The following is a 22,272-nucleotide window of genomic DNA, read 5'->3' as shown; positions in this document are numbered from 1 at the left end:
CCGCAGGTGATGATGTGCGAGGAGACAACAAAAGCTAGAGCAATGTGCTCTCCTGAGGAGCAAAATGCCAACAGGATCAGCTCTCTTCAAGCAGAGATTCATGATCAGTGCAAAACCTTGTGTCAAAGCGATAAGTTGAACACCATGAAAAGAAACCCCAGTTTTATCAGGACCGGCCAAAGTTCAGCCAAAGTGACCTTCGAAGAACAGGTAGAGTCTACAGCAGGTTGAGCAGACCATATTCTGCTTCGAAGGGTTTGTGTGATTAACTAAAAGAGCACTAGGAGAAGCTATAATGCCCATCAAATTCTTCCAGGGCAGGTGGAGCAATGGGAGCAAAATTCCTTCCATGCTACTTCATCAAGTGCACACATACATGTCAAGGGGAGGCTATGGCCTAGTGGTATTATCGCTAGCCTATTAATCCAGAAACTCAGCTAATGTCCTGAGGACCCGGGTTCGAATCCCGCCACGGCAGATGGTGGAATTTGAATCCAATAAAATACCTGGAATTACAAATCTACTGCTGACCATGAAACCATTGTTGATTGTCAGAAAACCCATCTGGTCGACGGCACAGTGGTTAGCACCGCTGTCTCACAGCTCCGGGGACCCGATTCAATTCCTGGCTTGGGTCAGTCACTGTCTGTGTGGAGTTTGCACATTCTCCCCTTGTTTGCGTGGGTTTCCTCCGGGTGCTGTGGTTTCCTCTCACAGCCCGAATGACGTGTTGGTTAGGTGCGTTGGTCATGCTAAATTTTCCCTCAGTGTACCTGAACAGGCACCGGAGTGTGGCGACTGGCGGATTTTCACAGTAACTTCATTGCAGCGTAAGCCTACTTGTGACACTAATAAATAAACTTAAGCTTAAAATTAATTTCCTGCAGGGAAGGAAATCTGCCATCCTTACCTGGTCTGGCCTACATGTGACTCCAGAGCCACTGCAATGTGGTTGACTCTCAACTGCCCTCCAAGGACATCTATGGCTGGGGAATAAATGCTGGCCAGCCAGCAATGCCCACATCCCACGAATGAATAAAAAGCATACTCTCATACCTTGTACTGAGATACAATTCAGCTCCCTATACACTCATTTCAAAGATACGCAGGGCTGCAGCAGCACAGTTTAGACAAAGCATAAAGCTCCATCCTTCTGATCGGCAGTCAGTGCCTAGTGGGGTTCCCCAGTACCAGTACCCCCAGTACCCCAGCTGTTCACATTATATATTAATGATTTGGAAGAGGGAACTGAATGCGTTACCTCCAAATTTGCAGATGATACAAAGTTGGGTGGGAGGGTGAGCTATGAGGAGGCTGCAGAGATGCTTCAGCGTGATTTGGACAGGCTGAGTGTGGGGGCATCTGCATGGCAGGTGCAGTATAATGTGGATAAATGTGAGGTTATCCACTTTGGGAGCAATAATAGGGAGACAGATTATTATTTGAATGGGTGTAAATTGAGGAAGGTGGATATTCAGTGAGACCTTGAGTATAGGGATAGGGATGTTTTGCTGCAATTGTACAGAACGTTGGTGAGGCCACACCTGGTGTAAAATGTGCAGATTTCATGTCCTTATCTGAGGAAGGATGTCCTTGCTATAGAGGGAATGTAGCGAAGGTTTACCAGGCTGCTTCCTGGGATGGCAGGTCTGTCATATGAGTCGATGCTAAGTCGTTTAGGATTATATTCACTGGAGTTTAGAAGAGGAAGAGGGGTTCTCACAGAAACTTATGAAATTCTAACAGGGTGAGAGAGGGCAGATTCAGAAGGAATGTTCCCAATGGTGGGGAGTCCAGAACCAAGGGATCATAGTTTGAGGATAAGGGGTAAATCTGTTAGAACTGAAGTGGGGAGAAATTTCTTCACCCAGAAGGTGGCAAATGTGTGGAATGCATGACCACAGAGTGTAATTGAGACCAAAAAATTGTCTGATTTCAAGAAGAAATTATATATAGCTCGAGGGGCTGTAGGGATCAAGGCATATGGGGGGAAAGGAGAATCTGATATTGAATGTGATGATCAGCCATGATCATAATGAATGGCGGAGCAGGCTCGAAAGGCCGAATGGCCTACCCCCGCTTGTTGTTCTAATGTACTGATGTTAATCTCACTCGACACTGTACATTTCTCTCAATACCATACATTTCCCTCGACACTATACCAATGCCGGCATCTCCACATATATTTCCCTCAACACCATACATTTCTCTCTACACTGTTCATTTCCCACTTCACTGTACATTTCCCTGGACACCGTACATTTCCCTCTATACCATAAATGTCCCTCTACACCGTACGTTTCCCGTTTTACCGTACATTTCCCTCAACACTGTACATTTCCTTCCATAATGTATATTTCCCTCTACACTGTACATTTCTGCACACGCCGAACATATCCCTCTATACTATACATTTCCATCTACAGCTTACATTTCCCTGCAGAACATACATTTACCTTGAGGCGTTCTTTTCTCTCGACAATGTACATTCCCCTCTACTCCGTACATTTCTCTCTACTCCGTACATTTCTCTCAACTCCGTACATTTCTCTGTACTCCGTACATTTCTCTCTACTCCGTACATTCCCCTCTACTCCGTACATTTCCCACTACACTGTACATCTCTCCCTGCTCTGTACATTTCCCTCTACTCCGTACATTTCTCTCTACTCCGTACATTTCCCTCTACTCCGTACATTTCCCTCTACTCTGTACATTTCCCTCTACACTGTACATCTCTCTCTGCTCTGTACATTTCCCTCTACTCCGTACATTTCCCTCTACTCCGTACATTTCTCTCTACTCCGTACATTTCTCTCTACTCCGTACATTTCCCTCCACTCCGTACATTTCCCTCTACTCCGTACATTTCCCTCTACTCCGTACATTTCCCTCTACACTGTACATCTCTCTCTGCTCTGTACATTTCCCTCTACTCCGTACATTTCCCTCTTCTCTGGACATTTCCCTCGACATCGTACATTTATCTCCACTCCGTACATCTCTCTCTACTCCGTACATTTCCCTCTACTCCGTACATTTCTCTCTACTCCGTACCTTTCTCTCTACTCCGTACATTTCCCTCTACTCCGTACATTTCCCTCTACTCCGTACATTTCCCTCTACTCCGTACATTTCCCTCTACTCCGTACATTTCCCTCTACTCCGTACATTTCCCTCTACTCCGTACATTTCTCTCTACTCCGTACATTTCCCTCTACTCCATACATTTCCCTCTACTCCGTACATTTCCCTCTACTCCGTACATTTCCCTCTTCTCTGGACATTTCCCTCTACATCGTACATTTATCTCCACTCCGTACATCTCTCTCTGCTCTGTACATTTCCCACTACTCCGTACATTTCCCTCAACTCCATACATTTCCCTCTAGTCCGTACATTTATCTCCACTCCGTACATTTCCCTCTGCACCGTAAATTTCCCTCAACTCTATACATTTCCCTCTACTCCGTACATGTCCCTCTACTCCGTACATTTCCCTCTACACTGTATATTTCCCTCCACTCCGTACATTTCCCTCTACTCCGTACATTTCCCTCCACTCGGTACATTTCTCTCCACTCGGTACATTTCTCTCCACTCGGTACATTTCTCTCTACTCCGTACATTTCCCTCTACTCCGTACATTTCCCTCTACTCCGTACATTTCTCTCTACTCCGTACATTTCCCTCTACTCCGTACATTTCCCTCTTCTCTGGACATTTCCCTCTACATCGTACATTTATCTCCACTCCGTACATCTCTCTCTGCTCTGTACATTTCCCACTACTCCGTACATTTCCCTCAACTCCATACATTTCCCTCTAGTCCGTACATTTATCTCCACTCCGTACATTTCCCTCTGCACCGTAAATTTCCCTCAACTCTATACATTTCCCTCTACTCCGTACATTTCCCTCTACACTGTACATCTCTCTCTGCTCTGTACATTTCCCTCTACTCTGTACATTTCCCTCTTCTCTGGACATTTCCCTCGACATCGTACATTTCTCTCCACTCCGTACATCTCTCTCTACTCCGTACATTTCCCTCTACTCCGTACATTTCTCTCTACTCCGTACATTTCTCTCTACTCCGTACATTTCCCTCCACTCCGTACATTTCCCTTTACTCCGTACCTTTCTCTCTACTCCGTACATTTCCCTCTACTCCGTACATTTCCCTCTACTCCGTACATTTCCCTCTACTCCGTACATTTCTCTCTACTCCGTACATTTCTCTCCACTCGGTACATTTCTCTCTACTCCGTAAATTTCCCTCAACTCTATACATTTCCCTCTACTCCGTACATGTCCCTCTACTCCGTACATTTCCCTCTACACTGTATATTTCCCTCCACTCCGTACATTTCCCTCGACTCCGTACATTTCCCTCCACTCGGTACATTTCTCTCCACTCGGTACATTTCTCTCCACTCGGTACATTTCTCTCTACTCCGTACATTTCCCTCGACTCCGTACATTTCTCTCTACTCCGTACATTTCCCTCTACTCCGTACATTTCCCTCCACTCGGTACATTTCTCTCCACTCGGTACATTTCTCTCCACTCGGTACATTTCTCTCTACTCCGTACATTTCCCTCTACTCCGTACATTTCCCTCCACTCCGTACATTTCCCTCCACTCCGCACATTTCTCTCTACTCCGTACATTTCCCTCTACTCCGTACATTTCCCTCTACTCCGTACATTTCCCTCTACTCCGTACATTTCCCTCTACTCCGTACATTTCTCTCGACTCCGTACATTTCCCTCTACTCCGTACATTTCCCTCTTCTCTGGACATTTCCCTCTACTCCGTACATTTCCCTCTACTCCGTACATTTCCCTCCACTCAGTACATTTCTCTCCACTCGGTACATTACTCTCCACTCGGTACATTTCTCTCTACTCCGTACATTTCCCTCTACTCCGTACATTTCTCTCTACTCCGTACATTTCTCTCTACTCCGTACATGTCCCTCTACTCCATACATTTCCCTCTACACTGTATATTTCCCTCCACTCCGTACATTTCCCTCTACTCCGTACATTTCCCTCTACTCCGTACATTTCCCTCCACTCGGTACATTTCTCTCTACTCCGTACATTTCCCTCTACTCCGTACATTTCTCTCTACTCCGTACATTTCTCTCCACTCGGTACATTTCTCTCCACTCGGTACATTTCTCTCTACTCCGTACATTTCCCTCTACTCCGTACATTTCTCTCTACTCCGTACATTTCCCTCTACTCCGTACATTTCTCTCTACTCCGTACATTTCCCTCTACTCCGTACATTTCTCTCTACTCCGTACATTTCTCTCCACTCGGTACATTTCTCTCTACTCCGTACATTTCCCTCTACTCCGTACATTTCTCTCTACTCCGTACATTTCTCTCCACTCGGTACATTTCTCTCTACTCCGTACATTTCCCTCTACTCCGTACATTTCTCTCTACTCCGTACATTTCCCTCTACTCCGTACATTTCTCTCTACTCTGTACATTTCCCTCTACTCCGTACATTTCCCTCAACTCCGTACATTTCTCTCCACTCGGTACATTTCTCTCCACTCCGTACATTTCCCTCTACTCCGTACATTTCCCTCTTCTCCGGACATTTCCCTCTACTCCGTACATTTCTCTCTACTCCGTACATTTCCCTCCACTCGGTACATTTCTCTCCACTCGGTACATTTCTCTCTACTCCGTACATTCCCTCTACTCCGTACATTTCCCTCTACTCCGTACATTTCCCGCTACTCCGTACATTTCCCTCTACTCCGTACATTTCTCTCTACTCCGTACATTTCTCTCTACTCCGTACATTTCTCTCTACTCCGTACATTTCCCGCTACTCCGTACATTTCCCTCTACTCCGTACATTTCTCTCTACTCCGTACATTTCTCTCTACTCCGTACATTTCCCTCTAGTCCGTACATTTCCCGCTACTCCGTACATTTCCCTCTTCTCCGGACATTTCCCTCTACATCGTACATTTCTCTCTACTCCGTACATTTCCCTCTACTCCGTACATTTCCCTCTACTCCGTACATTTCCCTCTTCTCCGGACATTTCCCTCTACATCGTACATTTCCCTCTACTCCGTACATTTCCCTCTACTCCGTACATTTCCCGCTACTCCGTACATTTCCCTCTACTCCGTACATTTCTCTCTACTCCGTACATTTCTCTCTACTCCGTACATTTCTCCCTACTCCGTACATTTCCCTCTACTCCGTACATTTCCCTCTACATCGTACATTTCCCTCTACTCCGTACATTTCCCTCTACTCCGTACATTTCTCTCTACTCCGTGCATTTCTCTCTACTCCGTACATTTCCCTCTACTCCGTACATTTCTCTCTACTCCGTACATTTCCCTCTACTCCGTACATTTCTCTCTACTCCGTACATTTCTCTCCACTCGGTACATTTCTCTCTACTCCGTACATTTCCCTCTACTCCGTACATTTCTCTCTACTCCGTACATTTCTCTCCACTCGGTACATTTCTCTCTACTCCGTACATTTCCCTCTACTCCGTACATTTCTCTCTACTCCGTACATTTCTCTCTACTCCGTACATTTCCCTCTACTCCGTACATTTCCCTCAACTCCGTACATTTCTCTCCACTCGGTACATTTCTCTCCACTCCGTACATTTCCCTCTACTCCGTACATTTCCCTCTTCTCCGGACATTTCCCTCTACTCCGTACATTTCTCCCTACTCCGTACATTTCCCTCTACTCCGTACATTTCCCTCTACATCGTACATTTCCCTCTACTCCGTACATTTCCCTCTACTCCGTACATTTCTCTCTACTCCGTGCATTTCTCTCTACTCCGTACATTTCCCTCTACTCCGTACATTTCTCTCTACTCCGTACATTTCCCTCTACTCCGTACATTTCTCTCTACTCCGTACATTTCTCTCCACTCGGTACATTTCTCTCTACTCCGTACATTTCCCTCTACTCCGTACATTTCTCTCTACTCCGTACATTTCTCTCCACTCGGTACATTTCTCTCTACTCCGTACATTTCCCTCTACTCCGTACATTTCTCTCTACTCCGTACATTTCTCTCTACTCGGTACATTTCCCTCTACTCCGTACATTTCCCTCAACTCCGTACATTTCTCTCCACTCGGTACATTTCTCTCCACTCCGTACATTTCCCTCTACTCCGTACATTTCCCTCTTCTCCGGACATTTCCCTCTACTCCGTACATTTCTCTCTACTCCGTACATTTCCCTCCACTCGGTACATTTCTCTCCACTCGGTACATTTCTCTCTACTCCGTACATTCCCTCTACTCCGTACATTTCCCTCTACTCCGTACATTTCCCGCTACTCCGTACATTTCCCTCTACTCCGTACATTTCCCTCTTCTCCGGACATTTCCCTCTACATCGTACATTTCTCTCTACTCCGTACATTTCCCTCTACTCCGTACATTTCCCTCTACTCCGTACATTTCCCTCTTCTCCGGACATTTCCCTCTACATCGTACATTTCCCTCTACTCCGTACATTTCCCTCTACTCCGTACATTTCCCGCTACTCCGTACATTTCCCTCTACTCCGTACATTTCTCTCTACTCCGTACATTTCTCTCTACTCCGTACATTTCTCCCTACTCCGTACATTTCCCTCTACTCCGTACATTTCTCTCTACTCCGTACATTTCTCTCTACTCCGTACATTTCCCTCCACTCCGTACATTTCCCTTTACTCCGTACCTTTCTCTCTACTCCGTACATTTCCCTCTACTCCGTACATTTCCCTCTACTCCGTACATTTCCCTCTACTCCGTACATTTCTCTCTACTCCGTACATTTCTCTCCACTCGGTACATTTCTCTCTACTCCGTAAATTTCCCTCAACTCTATACATTTCCCTCTACTCCGTACATGTCCCTCTACTCCGTACATTTCCCTCTACACTGTATATTTCCCTCCACTCCGTACATTTCCCTCGACTCCGTACATTTCCCTCCACTCGGTACATTTCTCTCCACTCGGTACATTTCTCTCCACTCGGTACATTTCTCTCTACTCCGTACATTTCCCTCGACTCCGTACACTTCTCTCTACTCCGTACATTTCCCTCTACTCCGTACATTTCCCTCCACTCGGTACATTTCTCTCCACTCGGTACATTTCTCTCCACTCGGTACATTTCTCTCTACTCCGTACATTTCCCTCTACTCCGTACATTTCTCTCTACTCCGTACATGTCCCTCTACTCTGTACATTTCTCTCTACTCCGTACATTTCTCTCTACTCCGTACATTTCTCTCTACTCCGTACATGTCCCTCTACTCCGTACATTTCCCTCTACACTGTATATTTCCCTCCACTCCGTACATTTCCCTCTACTCCGTACATTTCCCTCTACTCCGTACATTTCCCTCTACTCCGTACATTTCTCTCTACTCCGTACATTTCTCTCTACTCCGTACATTTCCCTCCACTCCGTACATTTCCCTCTACTCCGTACATTTCCCTCTACTCCGTACATTTCCCTCTACACTGTACATCTCTCTCTGCTCTGTACATTTCCCTCTACTCCGTACATTTCCCTCTTCTCTGGACATTTCCCTCGACATCGTACATTTATCTCCACTCCGTACATCTCTCTCTACTCCGTACATTTCCCTCTACTCCGTACATTTCTCTCTACTCCGTACATTTCTCTCTACTCCGTACATTTCCCTCCACTCCGTACATTTCCCTCTACTCCGTACCTTTCTCTCTACTCCGTACATTTCCCTCTACTCCGTACATTTCCCTCTACTCCGTACATTTCCCTCTACTCCGTACATTTCCCTCCACTCCGTACATTTCCCTCCACTCCGTACATTTCTCTCTACTCCGTACATTTCCCTCTACTCCGTACATTTCCCTCTACTCCGTACATTTCCCTCTACTCCGTACATTTCCCTCTACTCCGTACATTTCTCTCTACTCCGTACATTTCCCTCTACTCCGTACATTTCCCTCTTCTCTGGACATTTCCCTCTACTCCGTACATTTCCCTCTACTCCGTACATTTCCCTCCACTCGGTACATTTCTCTCCACTCGGTACATTTCTCTCCACTCGGTACATTTCTCTCTACTCCGTACATTTCCCTCTACTCCGTACATTTCTCTCTACTCCGTACATTTCTCTCTACTCCGTACATGTCCCTCTACTCCGTACATTTCCCTCTACACTGTATATTTCCCTCCACTCCGTACATTTCCCTCTACTCCGTACATTTCCCTCTACTCCGTACATTTCCCTCCACTCGGTACATTTCTCTCTACTCCGTACATTTCCCTCTACTCCGTACATTTCTCTCTACTCCGTACATTTCTCTCCACTCGGTACATTTCTCTCCACTCGGTACATTTCTCTCTACTCCGTACATTTCCCTCTACTCCGTACATTTCTCTCTACTCCGTACATTTCCCTCTACTCCGTACATTTCTCTCTACTCCGTACATTTCCCTCTACTCCGTACATTTCTCTCTACTCCGTACATTTCTCTCCACTCGGTACATTTCTCTCTACTCCGTACATTTCCCTCTACTCCGTACATTTCTCTCTACTCCGTACATTTCTCTCCACTCGGTACATTTCTCTCTACTCCGTACATTTCCCTCTACTCCGTACATTTCTCTCTACTCCGTACATTTCTCTCTACTCCGTACATTTCCCTCTACTCCGTACATTTCCCTCAACTCCGTACATTTCTCTCCACTCGGTACATTTCTCTCCACTCCGTACATTTCCCTCTACTCCGTACATTCCCTCTACTCCGTACATTTCCCTCTACTCCGTACATTTCCCGCTACTCCGTACATTTCCCTCTACTCCGTACATTTCTCTCTACTCCGTACATTTCTCTCTACTCCGTACATTTCTCTCTACTCCGTACATTTCCCGCTACTCCGTACATTTCCCTCTACTCCGTACATTTCTCTCTACTCCGTACATTTCTCTCTACTCCGTACATTTCCCTCTACTCCGTACATTTCCCGCTACTCCGTACATTTCCCTCTTCTCCGGACATTTCCCTCTACATCGTACATTTCTCTCTACTCCGTACATTTCCCTCTGCTCCGTACATTTCCCTCTACTCCGTACATTTCCCGCTACTCCGTACATTTCCCTCTACTCCGTACATTTCTCTCTACTCCGTACATTTCTCTCTACTCCGTACATTTCTCCCTACTCCGTACATTTCCCTCTACTCCGTACATTTCCCTCGACTCCATACATTTCTCTCTACTCCGTACATTCCCCTCTACTCCGTACATTCCCCTCTACTCCGTCCATTTCCCTCAACTCTATACATGTCCCTCTACTCCGTGCATTTCCCTCTACTCCATACATTTCTCTCTACTCCGTACATTTCTCTCTACTCCGTACATTTCTCTCTACTCCGTACATTTCCCTCTACTCCGTACATTTCCCTCTTCTCCGGACATTTCCCTCTACTCCGTACATTTCTCTCTACTCCGTACATTTCCCTCCACTCGGTACATTTCTCTCCACTCGGTACATTTCTCTCTACTCCGTACATTCCCTCTACTCCGTACATTTCCCTCTACTCCGTACATTTCCCGCTACTCCGTACATTTCCCTCTACTCCGTACATTTCTCTCTACTCCGTACATTTCTCTCTACTCCGTACATTTCTCTCTACTCCGTACATTTCCCGCTACTCCGTACATTTCCCTCTACTCCGTACATTTCTCTCTACTCCGTACATTTCTCTCTACTCCGTACATTTCCCTCTACTCCGTACATTTCCCGCTACTCCGTACATTTCCCTCTTCTCCGGACATTTCCCTCTACATCGTACATTTCTCTCTACTCCGTACATTTCCCTCTGCTCCGTACATTTCCCTCTACTCCGTACATTTCCCGCTACTCCGTACATTTCCCTCTACTCCGTACATTTCTCTCTACTCCGTACATTTCTCTCTACTCCGTACATTTCTCCCTACTCCGTACATTTCCCTCTACTCCGTACATTTCCCTCTACATCGTACATTTCCCTCTACTCCGTACATTTCTCTCTACTCCGTACATTTCTCTCTACTCCGTACATTTCCCTCTACTCCGTACATTCCTCTCTACTCTGTACATTTCCCTCCACTCCGTACATTTCCCTCTACTCCGTACATTTCCCGCTACTCCGTACATTTCCCTCTACATCGTACATTTCCCTCCACTCTGTACATTTCCCTCTACTCCGGACATTTCCCTCTACTCCGTACATTTCCCTCCACTCTGTACATTTCCCTCTACTCCGTACATTTCTCTCTACTCCGTACATTTCCCTCTTCTCCGGACATTTCCCTCCACATCGTACATTTCTCTCCACTCGGTACATTTCCCTCTACTCGGTACATTTCTCTCGACACCATACATTTCCCTCTACTCCGTACATTTCGCTCTACTCCGTACATTTCTCTCTACACCATACATTTCCCCCTACTCCGTACATTTCGCTCTACTCCGTACATTTCCCTCTACTCCGTACATTTCTCTCCACTCGGTACATTTCTCTCTACTCCGTACATTTCCCTCTACTCCGTACATTTCGCTCTACTCCGTACATTTCTCTCTACTCCGTACATTTCCCTCTACTCCGTACATTTCCCTCTACTCCGTACATTTATCTCCAGTCCGTACACTTCCCTCGACTCCATACATTTCTCTCTACTCCGTACATTTCTCTCTACTCCGTACATTTCCCTCGACTCCATACATTTCTCTCTACTCCGTACATTCCCCTCTACTCCGTACATTCCCCTCTACTCCGTACATTTCCCTCAACTCTATACATGTCCCTCTACTCCGTGCATTTCCCTCTACTCCATACATTTCTCTCTACTCCGTACATTTCTCTCTACTCCGTACATTTCTCTCTACTCCGTACATTTCTCTCTACTCCGTACATTTCCCTCTACTCCGTACATTTCTCTCTACTCTATACATTTCTCTCTACTCTGTACATTTCTCTCTACTCCGTACATTTCCCTCTACTCCGTACATTTCTCTCTACTCCATACATTTCTCTCTACTCCATACATTTCTCTCTACTCCGTACATTTCTCTCTACTCCGTATATTTCCCTCTACTCCGTACATTTCTCCGAACGAGATATATTTCCCTCTACTCCGTACATTTCCCTCTACTCTGTACATTTCTCTCTAGTCCGTACATTTCCCTCTACTCGGTACATTTCTCTCCACTCGGTACATTTCCCTCTACTCTGTACATTTCTCTCTAGTCCGTACATTTCCCTCTACTCGGTACATTTCTCTCCACTCCGTACATTTCCCTCTACTCCGTACATTTCCCGCTACTCCGTACATTTCCCTCTACATCGTACATTTCCCTCCACTCTGTACATTTCCCTCTACTCCGTACATTTCCCTCTACTCCGTACATTTCCCTCCACTCTGTACATTTCCCTCTACTCCGTACATTTCTCTCTACTCCGTACATTTCCCTCTTCTCCGGACATTTCCCTCTACATCGTACATTTCTCTCCACTCGGTACATTTCCCTCTACTCGGTACATTTCTCTCGACACCATACATTTCCCTCTACTCCGTACATTTCGCTCTACTCCGTACATTTCTCTCTACTCCGTACATTTCTCTCTACTCCGTACATTTCCCTCTACTCCGTACATTTCCCGCTACTCCGTACATTTCCCTCTTCTCCGGACATTTCCCTCTACATCGTACATTTCTCTCTACTCCGTACATTTCCCTCTGCTCCGTACATTTCCCTCTACTCCGTACATTTCCCGCTACTCCGTACATTTCCCTCTACTCCGTACATTTCTCTCTACTCCGTACATTTCTCTCTACTCCGTACATTTCTCCCTACTCCGTACATTTCCCTCTACTCCGTACATTTCCCTCGACTCCATACATTTCTCTCTACTCCGTACATTCCCCTCTACTCCGTACATTCCCCTCTACTCCGTCCATTTCCCTCAACTCTATACATGTCCCTCTACTCCGTGCATTTCCCTCTACTCCATACATTTCTCTCTACTCCGTACATTTCTCTCTACTCCGTACATTTCTCTCTACTCCGTACATTTCCCTCTACTCCGTACATTTCCCTCTTCTCCGGACATTTCCCTCTACTCCGTACATTTCTCTCTACTCCGTACATTTCCCTCCACTCGGTACATTTCTCTCCACTCGGTACATTTCTCTCTACTCCGTACATTCCCTCTACTCCGTACATTTCCCTCTACTCCGTACATTTCCCGCTACTCCGTACATTTCCCTCTACTCCGTACATTTCTCTCTACTCCGTACATTTCTCTCTACTCCGTACATTTCTCTCTACTCCGTACATTTCCCGCTACTCCGTACATTTCCCTCTACTCCGTACATTTCTCTCTACTCCGTACATTTCTCTCTACTCCGTACATTTCCCTCTACTCCGTACATTTCCCGCTACTCCGTACATTTCCCTCTTCTCCGGACATTTCCCTCTACATCGTACATTTCTCTCTACTCCGTACATTTCCCTCTGCTCCGTACATTTCCCTCTACTCCGTACATTTCCCGCTACTCCGTACATTTCCCTCTACTCCGTACATTTCTCTCTACTCCGTACATTTCTCTCTACTCCGTACATTTCTCCCTACTCCGTACATTTCCCTCTACTCCGTACATTTCCCTCTACATCGTACATTTCCCTCTACTCCGTACATTTCTCTCTACTCCGTACATTTCTCTCTACTCCGTACATTTCCCTCTACTCCGTACATTCCTCTCTACTCTGTACATTTCCCTCCACTCCGTACATTTCCCTCTACTCCGTACATTTCCCGCTACTCCGTACATTTCCCTCTACATCGTACATTTCCCTCCACTCTGTACATTTCCCTCTACTCCGGACATTTCCCTCTACTCCGTACATTTCCCTCCACTCTGTACATTTCCCTCTACTCCGTACATTTCTCTCTACTCCGTACATTTCCCTCTTCTCCGGACATTTCCCTCCACATCGTACATTTCTCTCCACTCGGTACATTTCCCTCTACTCGGTACATTTCTCTCGACACCATACATTTCCCTCTACTCCGTACATTTCGCTCTACTCCGTACATTTCTCTCTACACCATACATTTCCCCCTACTCCGTACATTTCGCTCTACTCCGTACATTTCCCTCTACTCCGTACATTTCTCTCCACTCGGTACATTTCTCTCTACTCCGTACATTTCCCTCTACTCCGTACATTTCGCTCTACTCCGTACATTTCTCTCTACTCCGTACATTTCCCTCTACTCCGTACATTTCCCTCTACTCCGTACATTTATCTCCAGTCCGTACACTTCCCTCGACTCCATACATTTCTCTCTACTCCGTACATTTCTCTCTACTCCGTACATTTCCCTCGACTCCATACATTTCTCTCTACTCCGTACATTCCCCTCTACTCCGTACATTCCCCTCTACTCCGTACATTTCCCTCAACTCTATACATGTCCCTCTACTCCGTGCATTTCCCTCTACTCCATACATTTCTCTCTACTCCGTACATTTCTCTCTACTCCGTACATTTCTCTCTACTCCGTACATTTCTCTCTACTCCGTACATTTCCCTCTACTCCGTACATTTCTCTCTACTCTATACATTTCTCTCTACTCTGTACATTTCTCTCTACTCCGTACATTTCCCTCTACTCCGTACATTTCTCTCTACTCCATACATTTCTCTCTACTCCATACATTTCTCTCTACTCCGTACATTTCTCTCTACTCCGTATATTTCCCTCTACTCCGTACATTTCTCCGAACGAGATATATTTCCCTCTACTCCGTACATTTCCCTCTACTCTGTACATTTCTCTCTAGTCCGTACATTTCCCTCTACTCGGTACATTTCTCTCCACTCGGTACATTTCCCTCTACTCTGTACATTTCTCTCTAGTCCGTACATTTCCCTCTACTCGGTACATTTCTCTCCACTCCGTACATTTCCCTCTACTCCGTACATTTCCCGCTACTCCGTACATTTCCCTCTACATCGTACATTTCCCTCCACTCTGTACATTTCCCTCTACTCCGTACATTTCCCTCTACTCCGTACATTTCCCTCCACTCTGTACATTTCCCTCTACTCCGTACATTTCTCTCTACTCCGTACATTTCCCTCTTCTCCGGACATTTCCCTCTACATCGTACATTTCTCTCCACTCGGTACATTTCCCTCTACTCGGTACATTTCTCTCGACACCATACATTTCCCTCTACTCCGTACATTTCGCTCTACTCCGTACATTTCTCTCTACACCATACATTTCCCCCTACTCCGTACATTTCGCTCTACTCCGTACATTTCCCTCTACTCCGTACATTTCTCTCCACTCGGTACATTTCTCTCTACTCCGTACATTTCCCTCTACTCCGTACATTTCGCTCTACTCCGTACATTTCTCTCTACTCCGTACATTTCCCTCTACTCCGTACATTTCCCTCTACTCCGTACATTTATCTCCACTCCGTACACTTCCCTCGACTCCATACATTTCTCTCTACTCCGTACATTTCTCTCTACTCCGTACATTTCCCTCGACTCCATACATTTCTCTCTACTCCGTACATTCCCCTCTACTCCGTACATTCCCCTCTACTCCGTCCATTTCCCTCAACTCTATACATGTCCCTCTACTCCGTGCATTTCCCTCTACTCCATACATTTCTCTCTACTCCGTACATTTCTCTCTACTCCGTACATTTCTCTCTACTCCGTACATTTCCCTCTACTCCGTACATTTCCCTCTTCTCCGGACATTTCCCTCTACTCCGTACATTTCTCTCTACTCCGTACATTTCCCTCCACTCGGTACATTTCTCTCCACTCGGTACATTTCTCTCTACTCCGTACATTCCCTCTACTCCGTACATTTCCCTCTACTCCGTACATTTCCCGCTACTCCGTACATTTCCCTCTACTCCGTACATTTCTCTCTACTCCGTACATTTCTCTCTACTCCGTACATTTCTCTCTACTCCGTACATTTCCCGCTACTCCGTACATTTCCCTCTACTCCGTACATTTCTCTCTACTCCGTACATTTCTCTCTACTCCGTACATTTCCCTCTACTCCGTACATTTCCCGCTACTCCGTACATTTCCCTCTTCTCCGGACATTTCCCTCTACATCGTACATTTCTCTCTACTCCGTACATTTCCCTCTGCTCCGTACATTTCCCTCTACTCCGTACATTTCCCGCTACTCCGTACATTTCCCTCTACTCCGTACATTTCTCTCTACTCCGTACATTTCTCTCTACTCCGTACATTTCTCCCTACTCCGTACATTTCCCTCTACTCCGTACATTTCCCTCGACTCCATACATTTCTCTCTACTCCGTACATTCCCCTCTACTCCGTACATTCCCCTCTACTCCGTCCATTTCCCTCAACTCTATACATGTCCCTCTACTCCGTGCATTTCCCTCTACTCCATACATTTCTCTCTACTCCGTACATTTCTCTCTACTCCGTACATTTCTCTCTACTCCGTACATTTCCCTCTACTCCGTACATTTCCCTCTTCTCCGGACATTTCCCTCTACTCCGTACATTTCTCTCTACTCCGTACATTTCCCTCCACTCGGTACATTTCTCTCCACTCGGTACATTTCTCTCTACTCCGTACATTCCCTCTACTCCGTACATTTCCCTCTACTCCGTACATTTCCCGCTACTCCGTACATTTCCCTCTACTCCGTACATTTCTCTCTACTCCGTACATTTCTCTCTACTCCGTACATTTCTCTCTACTCCGTACATTTCCCGCTACTCCGTACATTTCCCTCTACTCCGTACATTTCTCTCTACTCCGTACATTTCTCTCTACTCCGTACATTTCCCTCTACTCCGTACATTTCCCGCTACTCCGTACATTTCCCTCTTCTCCGGACATTTCCCTCTACATCGTACATTTCTCTCTACTCCGTACATTTCCCTCTGCTCCGTACATTTCCCTCTACTCCGTACATTTCCCGCTACTCCGTACATTTCCCTCTACTCCGTACATTTCTCTCTACTCCGTACATTTCTCTCTACTCCGTACATTTCTCCCTACTCCGTACATTTCCCTCTACTCCGTACATTTCCCTCTACATCGTACATTTCCCTCTACTCCGTACATTTCTCTCTACTCCGTACATTTCTCTCTACTCCGTACATTTCCCTCTACTCCGTACATTTCTCTCTACTCCGTACATTTCCCTCGACTCCATACATTTCTCTCTACTCCGTACATTCCCCTCTACTCCGTACATTCCCCTCTACTCCGTCCATTTCCCTCAACTCTATACATGTCCCTCTACTCCGTGCATTTCCCTCTACTCCATACATTTCTCTCTACTCCGTACATTTCTCTCTACTCCGTACATTTCTCTCTACTCCGTACATTTCCCTCTACTCCGTACATTTCCCTCTTCTCCGGACATTTCCCTCTACTCCGTACATTTCTCTCTACTCCGTACATTTCCCTCCACTCGGTACATTTCTCTCCACTCGGTACATTTCTCTCTACTCCGTACATTCCCTCTACTCCGTACATTTCCCTCTACTCCGTACATTTCCCGCTACTCCGTACATTTCCCTCTACTCCGTACATTTCTCTCTACTCCGTACATTTCTCTCTACTCCGTACATTTCTCTCTACTCCGTACATTTCCCGCTACTCCGTACATTTCCCTCTACTCCGTACATTTCTCTCTACTCCGTACATTTCTCTCTACTCCGTACATTTCCCTCTACTCCGTACATTTCCCGCTACTCCGTACATTTCCCTCTTCTCCGGACATTTCCCTCTACATCGTACATTTCTCTCTACTCCGTACATTTCCCTCTGCTCCGTACATTTCCCTCTACTCCGTACATTTCCCGCTACTCCGTACATTTCCCTCTACTCCGTACATTTCTCTCTACTCCGTACATTTCTCTCTACTCCGTACATTTCTCCCTACTCCGTACATTTCCCTCGACTCCATACATTTCTCTCTACTCCGTACATTCCCCTCTACTCCGTACATTCCCCTCTACTCCGTCCATTTCCCTCAACTCTATACATGTCCCTCTACTCCGTGCATTTCCCTCTACTCCATACATTTCTCTCTACTCCGTACATTTCTCTCTACTCCGTACATTTCTCTCTACTCCGTACATTTCCCTCTACTCCGTACATTTCCCTCTTCTCCGGACATTTCCCTCTACTCCGTACATTTCTCTCTACTCCGTACATTTCTCTCTACTCCGTACATTTCCCTCCATTCGGTACATTTCTCTCCACTCGGTACATTTCTCTCTACTCCGTACATTCCCTCTACTCCGTACATTTCCCTCTACTCCGTACATTTCCCGCTACTCCGTACATTTCCCTCTACTCCGTACATTTCTCTCTACTCCGTACATTTCTCTCTACTCCGTACATTTCTCTCTACTCCGTACATTTCCCGCTACTCCGTACATTTCCCTCTACTCCGTACATTTCTCTCTACTCCGTACATTTCTCTCTACTCCGTACATTTCCCTCTACTCCGTACATTTCCCGCTACTCCGTACATTTCCCTCTTCTCCGGACATTTCCCTCTACATCGTACATTTCTCTCTACTCCGTACATTTCCCTCTGCTCCGTACATTTCCCTCTACTCCGTACATTTCCCGCTACTCCGTACATTTCCCTCTACTCCGTACATTTCTCTCTACTCCGTACATTTCTCTCTACTCCGTACATTTCTCCCTACTCCGTACATTTCCCTCTACTCCGTACATTTCCCTCTACATCGTACATTTCCCTCTACTCCGTACATTTCTCTCTACTCCGTACATTTCTCTCTACTCCGTACATTTCCCTCTACTCCGTACATTTCTCTCTACTCTGTACATTTCCCTCCACTCCGTACATTTCCCTCTACTCCGTACATTTCCCGCTACTCCGTACATTTCCCTCTACATCGTACATTTCCCTCCACTCTGTACATTTCCCTCTACTCCGGACATTTCCCTCTACTCCGTACATTTCCCTCCACTCTGTACATTTCCCTCTACTCCGTACATTTCTCTCTACTCCGTACATTTCCCTCTTCTCCGGACATTTCCCTCCACATCGTACATTTCTCTCCACTCGGTACATTTCCCTCTACTCGGTACATTTCTCTCGACACCATACATTTCCCTCTACTCCGTACATTTCGCTCTACTCCGTACATTTCTCTCTACACCATACATTTCCCCCTACTCCGTACATTTCGCTCTACTCCGTACATTTCCCTCTACTCCGTACATTTCTCTCCACTCGGTACATTTCTCTCTACTCCGTACATTTCCCTCTACTCCGTACATTTCGCTCTACTCCGTACATTTCTCTCTACTCCGTACATTTCCCTCTACTCCGTACATTTCCCTCTACTCCGTACATTTATCTCCACTCCGTACACTTCCCTCGACTCCATACATTTCTCTCTACTCCGTACATTTCTCTCTACTCCGTACATTTCCCTCGACTCCATACATTTCTCTCTACTCCGTACATTCCCCTCTACTCCGTACATTCCCCTCTACTCCGTACATTTCCCTCAACTCTATACATGTCCCTCTACTCCGTGCATTTCCCTCTACTCCATACATTTCTCTCTACTCCGTACATTTCTCTCTACTCCGTACATTTCTCTCTACTCCGTACATTTCCCTCTACTCCGTACATTTCTCTCTACTCTATACATTTCTCTCTACTCTGTACATTTCTCTCTACTCCGTACATTTCCCTCTACTCCGTACATTTCTCTCTACTCCATACATTTCTCTCTACTCCATACATTTCTCTCTACTCCGTACATTTCTCTCTACTCCGTATATTTCCCTCTACTCCGTACATTTCTCCGAACGAGATATATTTCCCTCTACTCCGTACATTTCCCTCTACTCTGTACATTTCTCTCTAGTCCGTACATTTCCCTCTACTCGGTACATTTCTCTCCACTCGGTACATTTCCCTCTACTCTGTACATTTCTCTCTAGTCCGTACATTTCCCTCTACTCGGTACATTTCTCTCCACTCCGTACATTTCCCTCTACTCCGTACATTTCCCGCTACTCCGTACATTTCCCTCTACATCGTACATTTCCCTCCACTCTGTACATTTCCCTCTACTCCGTACATTTCCCTCTACTCCGTACATTTCCCTCCACTCTGTACATTTCCCTCTACTCCGTACATTTCTCTCTACTCCGTACATTTCCCTCTTCTCCGGACATTTCCCTCTACATCGTACATTTCTCTCCACTCGGTACATTTCCCTCTACTCGGTACATTTCTCTCGACACCATACATTTCCCCCTACTCCGTACATTTCGCTCTACTCCGTACATTTCCCTCTACTCCGTACATTTCTCTCCACTCGGTACATTTCTCTCTACTCCGTACATTTCCCTCTACTCCGTACATTTCGCTCTACTCCGTACATTTCTCTCTACTCCGTACATTTCCCTCTACTCCGTACATTTCCCTCTACTCCGTACATTTATCTCCACTCCGTACACTTCCCTCGACTCCATACATTTCTCTCTACTCCGTACATTTCTCTCTACTCCGTACATTTCCCTCGACTCCATACATTTCTCTCTACTCCGTACATTCCCCTCTACTCCGTACATTCCCCTCTACTCCGTCCATTTCCCTCAACTCTATACATGTCCCTCTACTCCGTGCATTTCCCTCTACTCCATACATTTCTCTCTACTCCGTACATTTCTCTCTACTCCGTACATTTCTCTCTACTCCGTACATTTCCCTCTACTCCGTACATTTCCCTCTTCTCCGGACATTTCCCTCTACTCCGTACATTTCTCTCTACTCCGTACATTTCCCTCCACTCGGTACATTTCTCTCCACTCGGTACATTTCTCTCTACTCCGTACATTCCCTCTACTCCGTACATTTCCCTCTACTCCGTACATTTCCCGCTACTCCGTACATTTCCCTCTACTCCGTACATTTCTCTCTACTCCGTACATTTCTCTCTACTCCGTACATTTCTCTCTACTCCGTACATTTCCCGCTACTCCGTACATTTCCCTCTACTCCGTACATTTCTCTCTACTCCGTACATTTCTCTCTACTCCGTACATTTCCCTCTACTCCGTACATTTCCCGCTACTCCGTACATTTCCCTCTTCTCCGGACATTTCCCTCTACATCGTACATTTCTCTCTACTCCGTACATTTCCCTCTGCTCCGTACATTTCCCTCTACTCCGTACATTTCCCGCTACTCCGTACATTTCCCTCTACTCCGTACATTTCTCTCTACTCCGTACATTTCTCTCTACTCCGTACATTTCTCCCTACTCCGTACATTTCCCTCTACTCCGTACATTTCCCTCTACATCGTACATTTCCCTCTACTCCGTACATTTCTCTCTACTCCGTACATTTCTCTCTACTCCGTACATTTCCCTCTACTCCGTACATTTCTCTCTACTCTGTACATTTCCCTCCACTCCGTACATTTCCCTCTACTCCGTACATTTCCCGCTACTCCGTACATTTCCCTCTACATCGTACATTTCCCTCCACTCTGTACATTTCCCTCTACTCCGGACATTTCCCTCTACTCCGTACATTTCCCTCCACTCTGTACATTTCCCTCTACTCCGTACATTTCTCTCTACTCCGTACATTTCCCTCTTCTCCGGACATTTCCCTCCACATCGTACATTTCTCTCCACTCGGTACATTTCCCTCTACTCGGTACATTTCTCTCGACACCATACATTTCCCTCTACTCCGTACATTTCGCTCTACTCCGTACATTTCTCTCTACACCATACATTTCCCCCTACTCCGTACATTTCGCTCTACTCCGTACATTTCCCTCTACTCCGTACATTTCTCTCCACTCGGTACATTTCTCTCTACTCCGTACATTTCCCTCTACTCCGTACATTTCGCTCTACTCCGTACATTTCTCTCTACTCCGTACATTTCCCTCTACTCCGTACATTTCCCTCTACTCCGTACATTTATCTCCACTCCGTACACTTCCCTCGACTCCATACATTTCTCTCTACTCCGTACATTTCTCTCTACTCCGTACATTTCCCTCGACTCCATACATTTCTCTCTACTCCGTACATTCCCCTCTACTCCGTACATTCCCCTCTACTCCGTACATTTCCCTCAACTCTATACATGTCCCTCTACTCCG

At 46.1% G+C, this 22,272-nt stretch overlaps 2 protein-coding genes across 2 annotated transcripts in view; one reads left to right on the top strand and one right to left on the bottom strand.

Annotated features, from left to right (window-relative positions):
- Nucleotides 1–22,272, bottom strand: part of lancl1 (LanC antibiotic synthetase component C-like 1 (bacterial)) — a 683,707-nt gene that overhangs the window by 399,605 nt on the left and 261,830 nt on the right. The window lies entirely within an intron of this gene.
- trpm2 (transient receptor potential cation channel, subfamily M, member 2) overlaps nucleotides 13–22,272 on the top strand; it is a 270,848-nt gene continuing 248,588 nt past the window's right edge. Inside the window, exon 1 of the mRNA XM_078229251.1 lies at nucleotides 13–210. Within this exon, the coding sequence (XP_078085377.1) occupies nucleotides 13–210 (198 nt within the window). The remainder of the gene's footprint in view (nucleotides 211–22,272) is intronic.

The sequence above is a fragment of the Mustelus asterias genome, chromosome 14, assembly GCF_964213995.1.
Source record: "Mustelus asterias chromosome 14, sMusAst1.hap1.1, whole genome shotgun sequence".
In the NCBI taxonomy this organism is placed as follows: Eukaryota; Metazoa; Chordata; class Chondrichthyes; order Carcharhiniformes; family Triakidae; genus Mustelus; species Mustelus asterias.
Note: the sequence above shows the minus strand (reverse complement) of the source record. Positions and strands in the feature narration are given on the sequence as shown.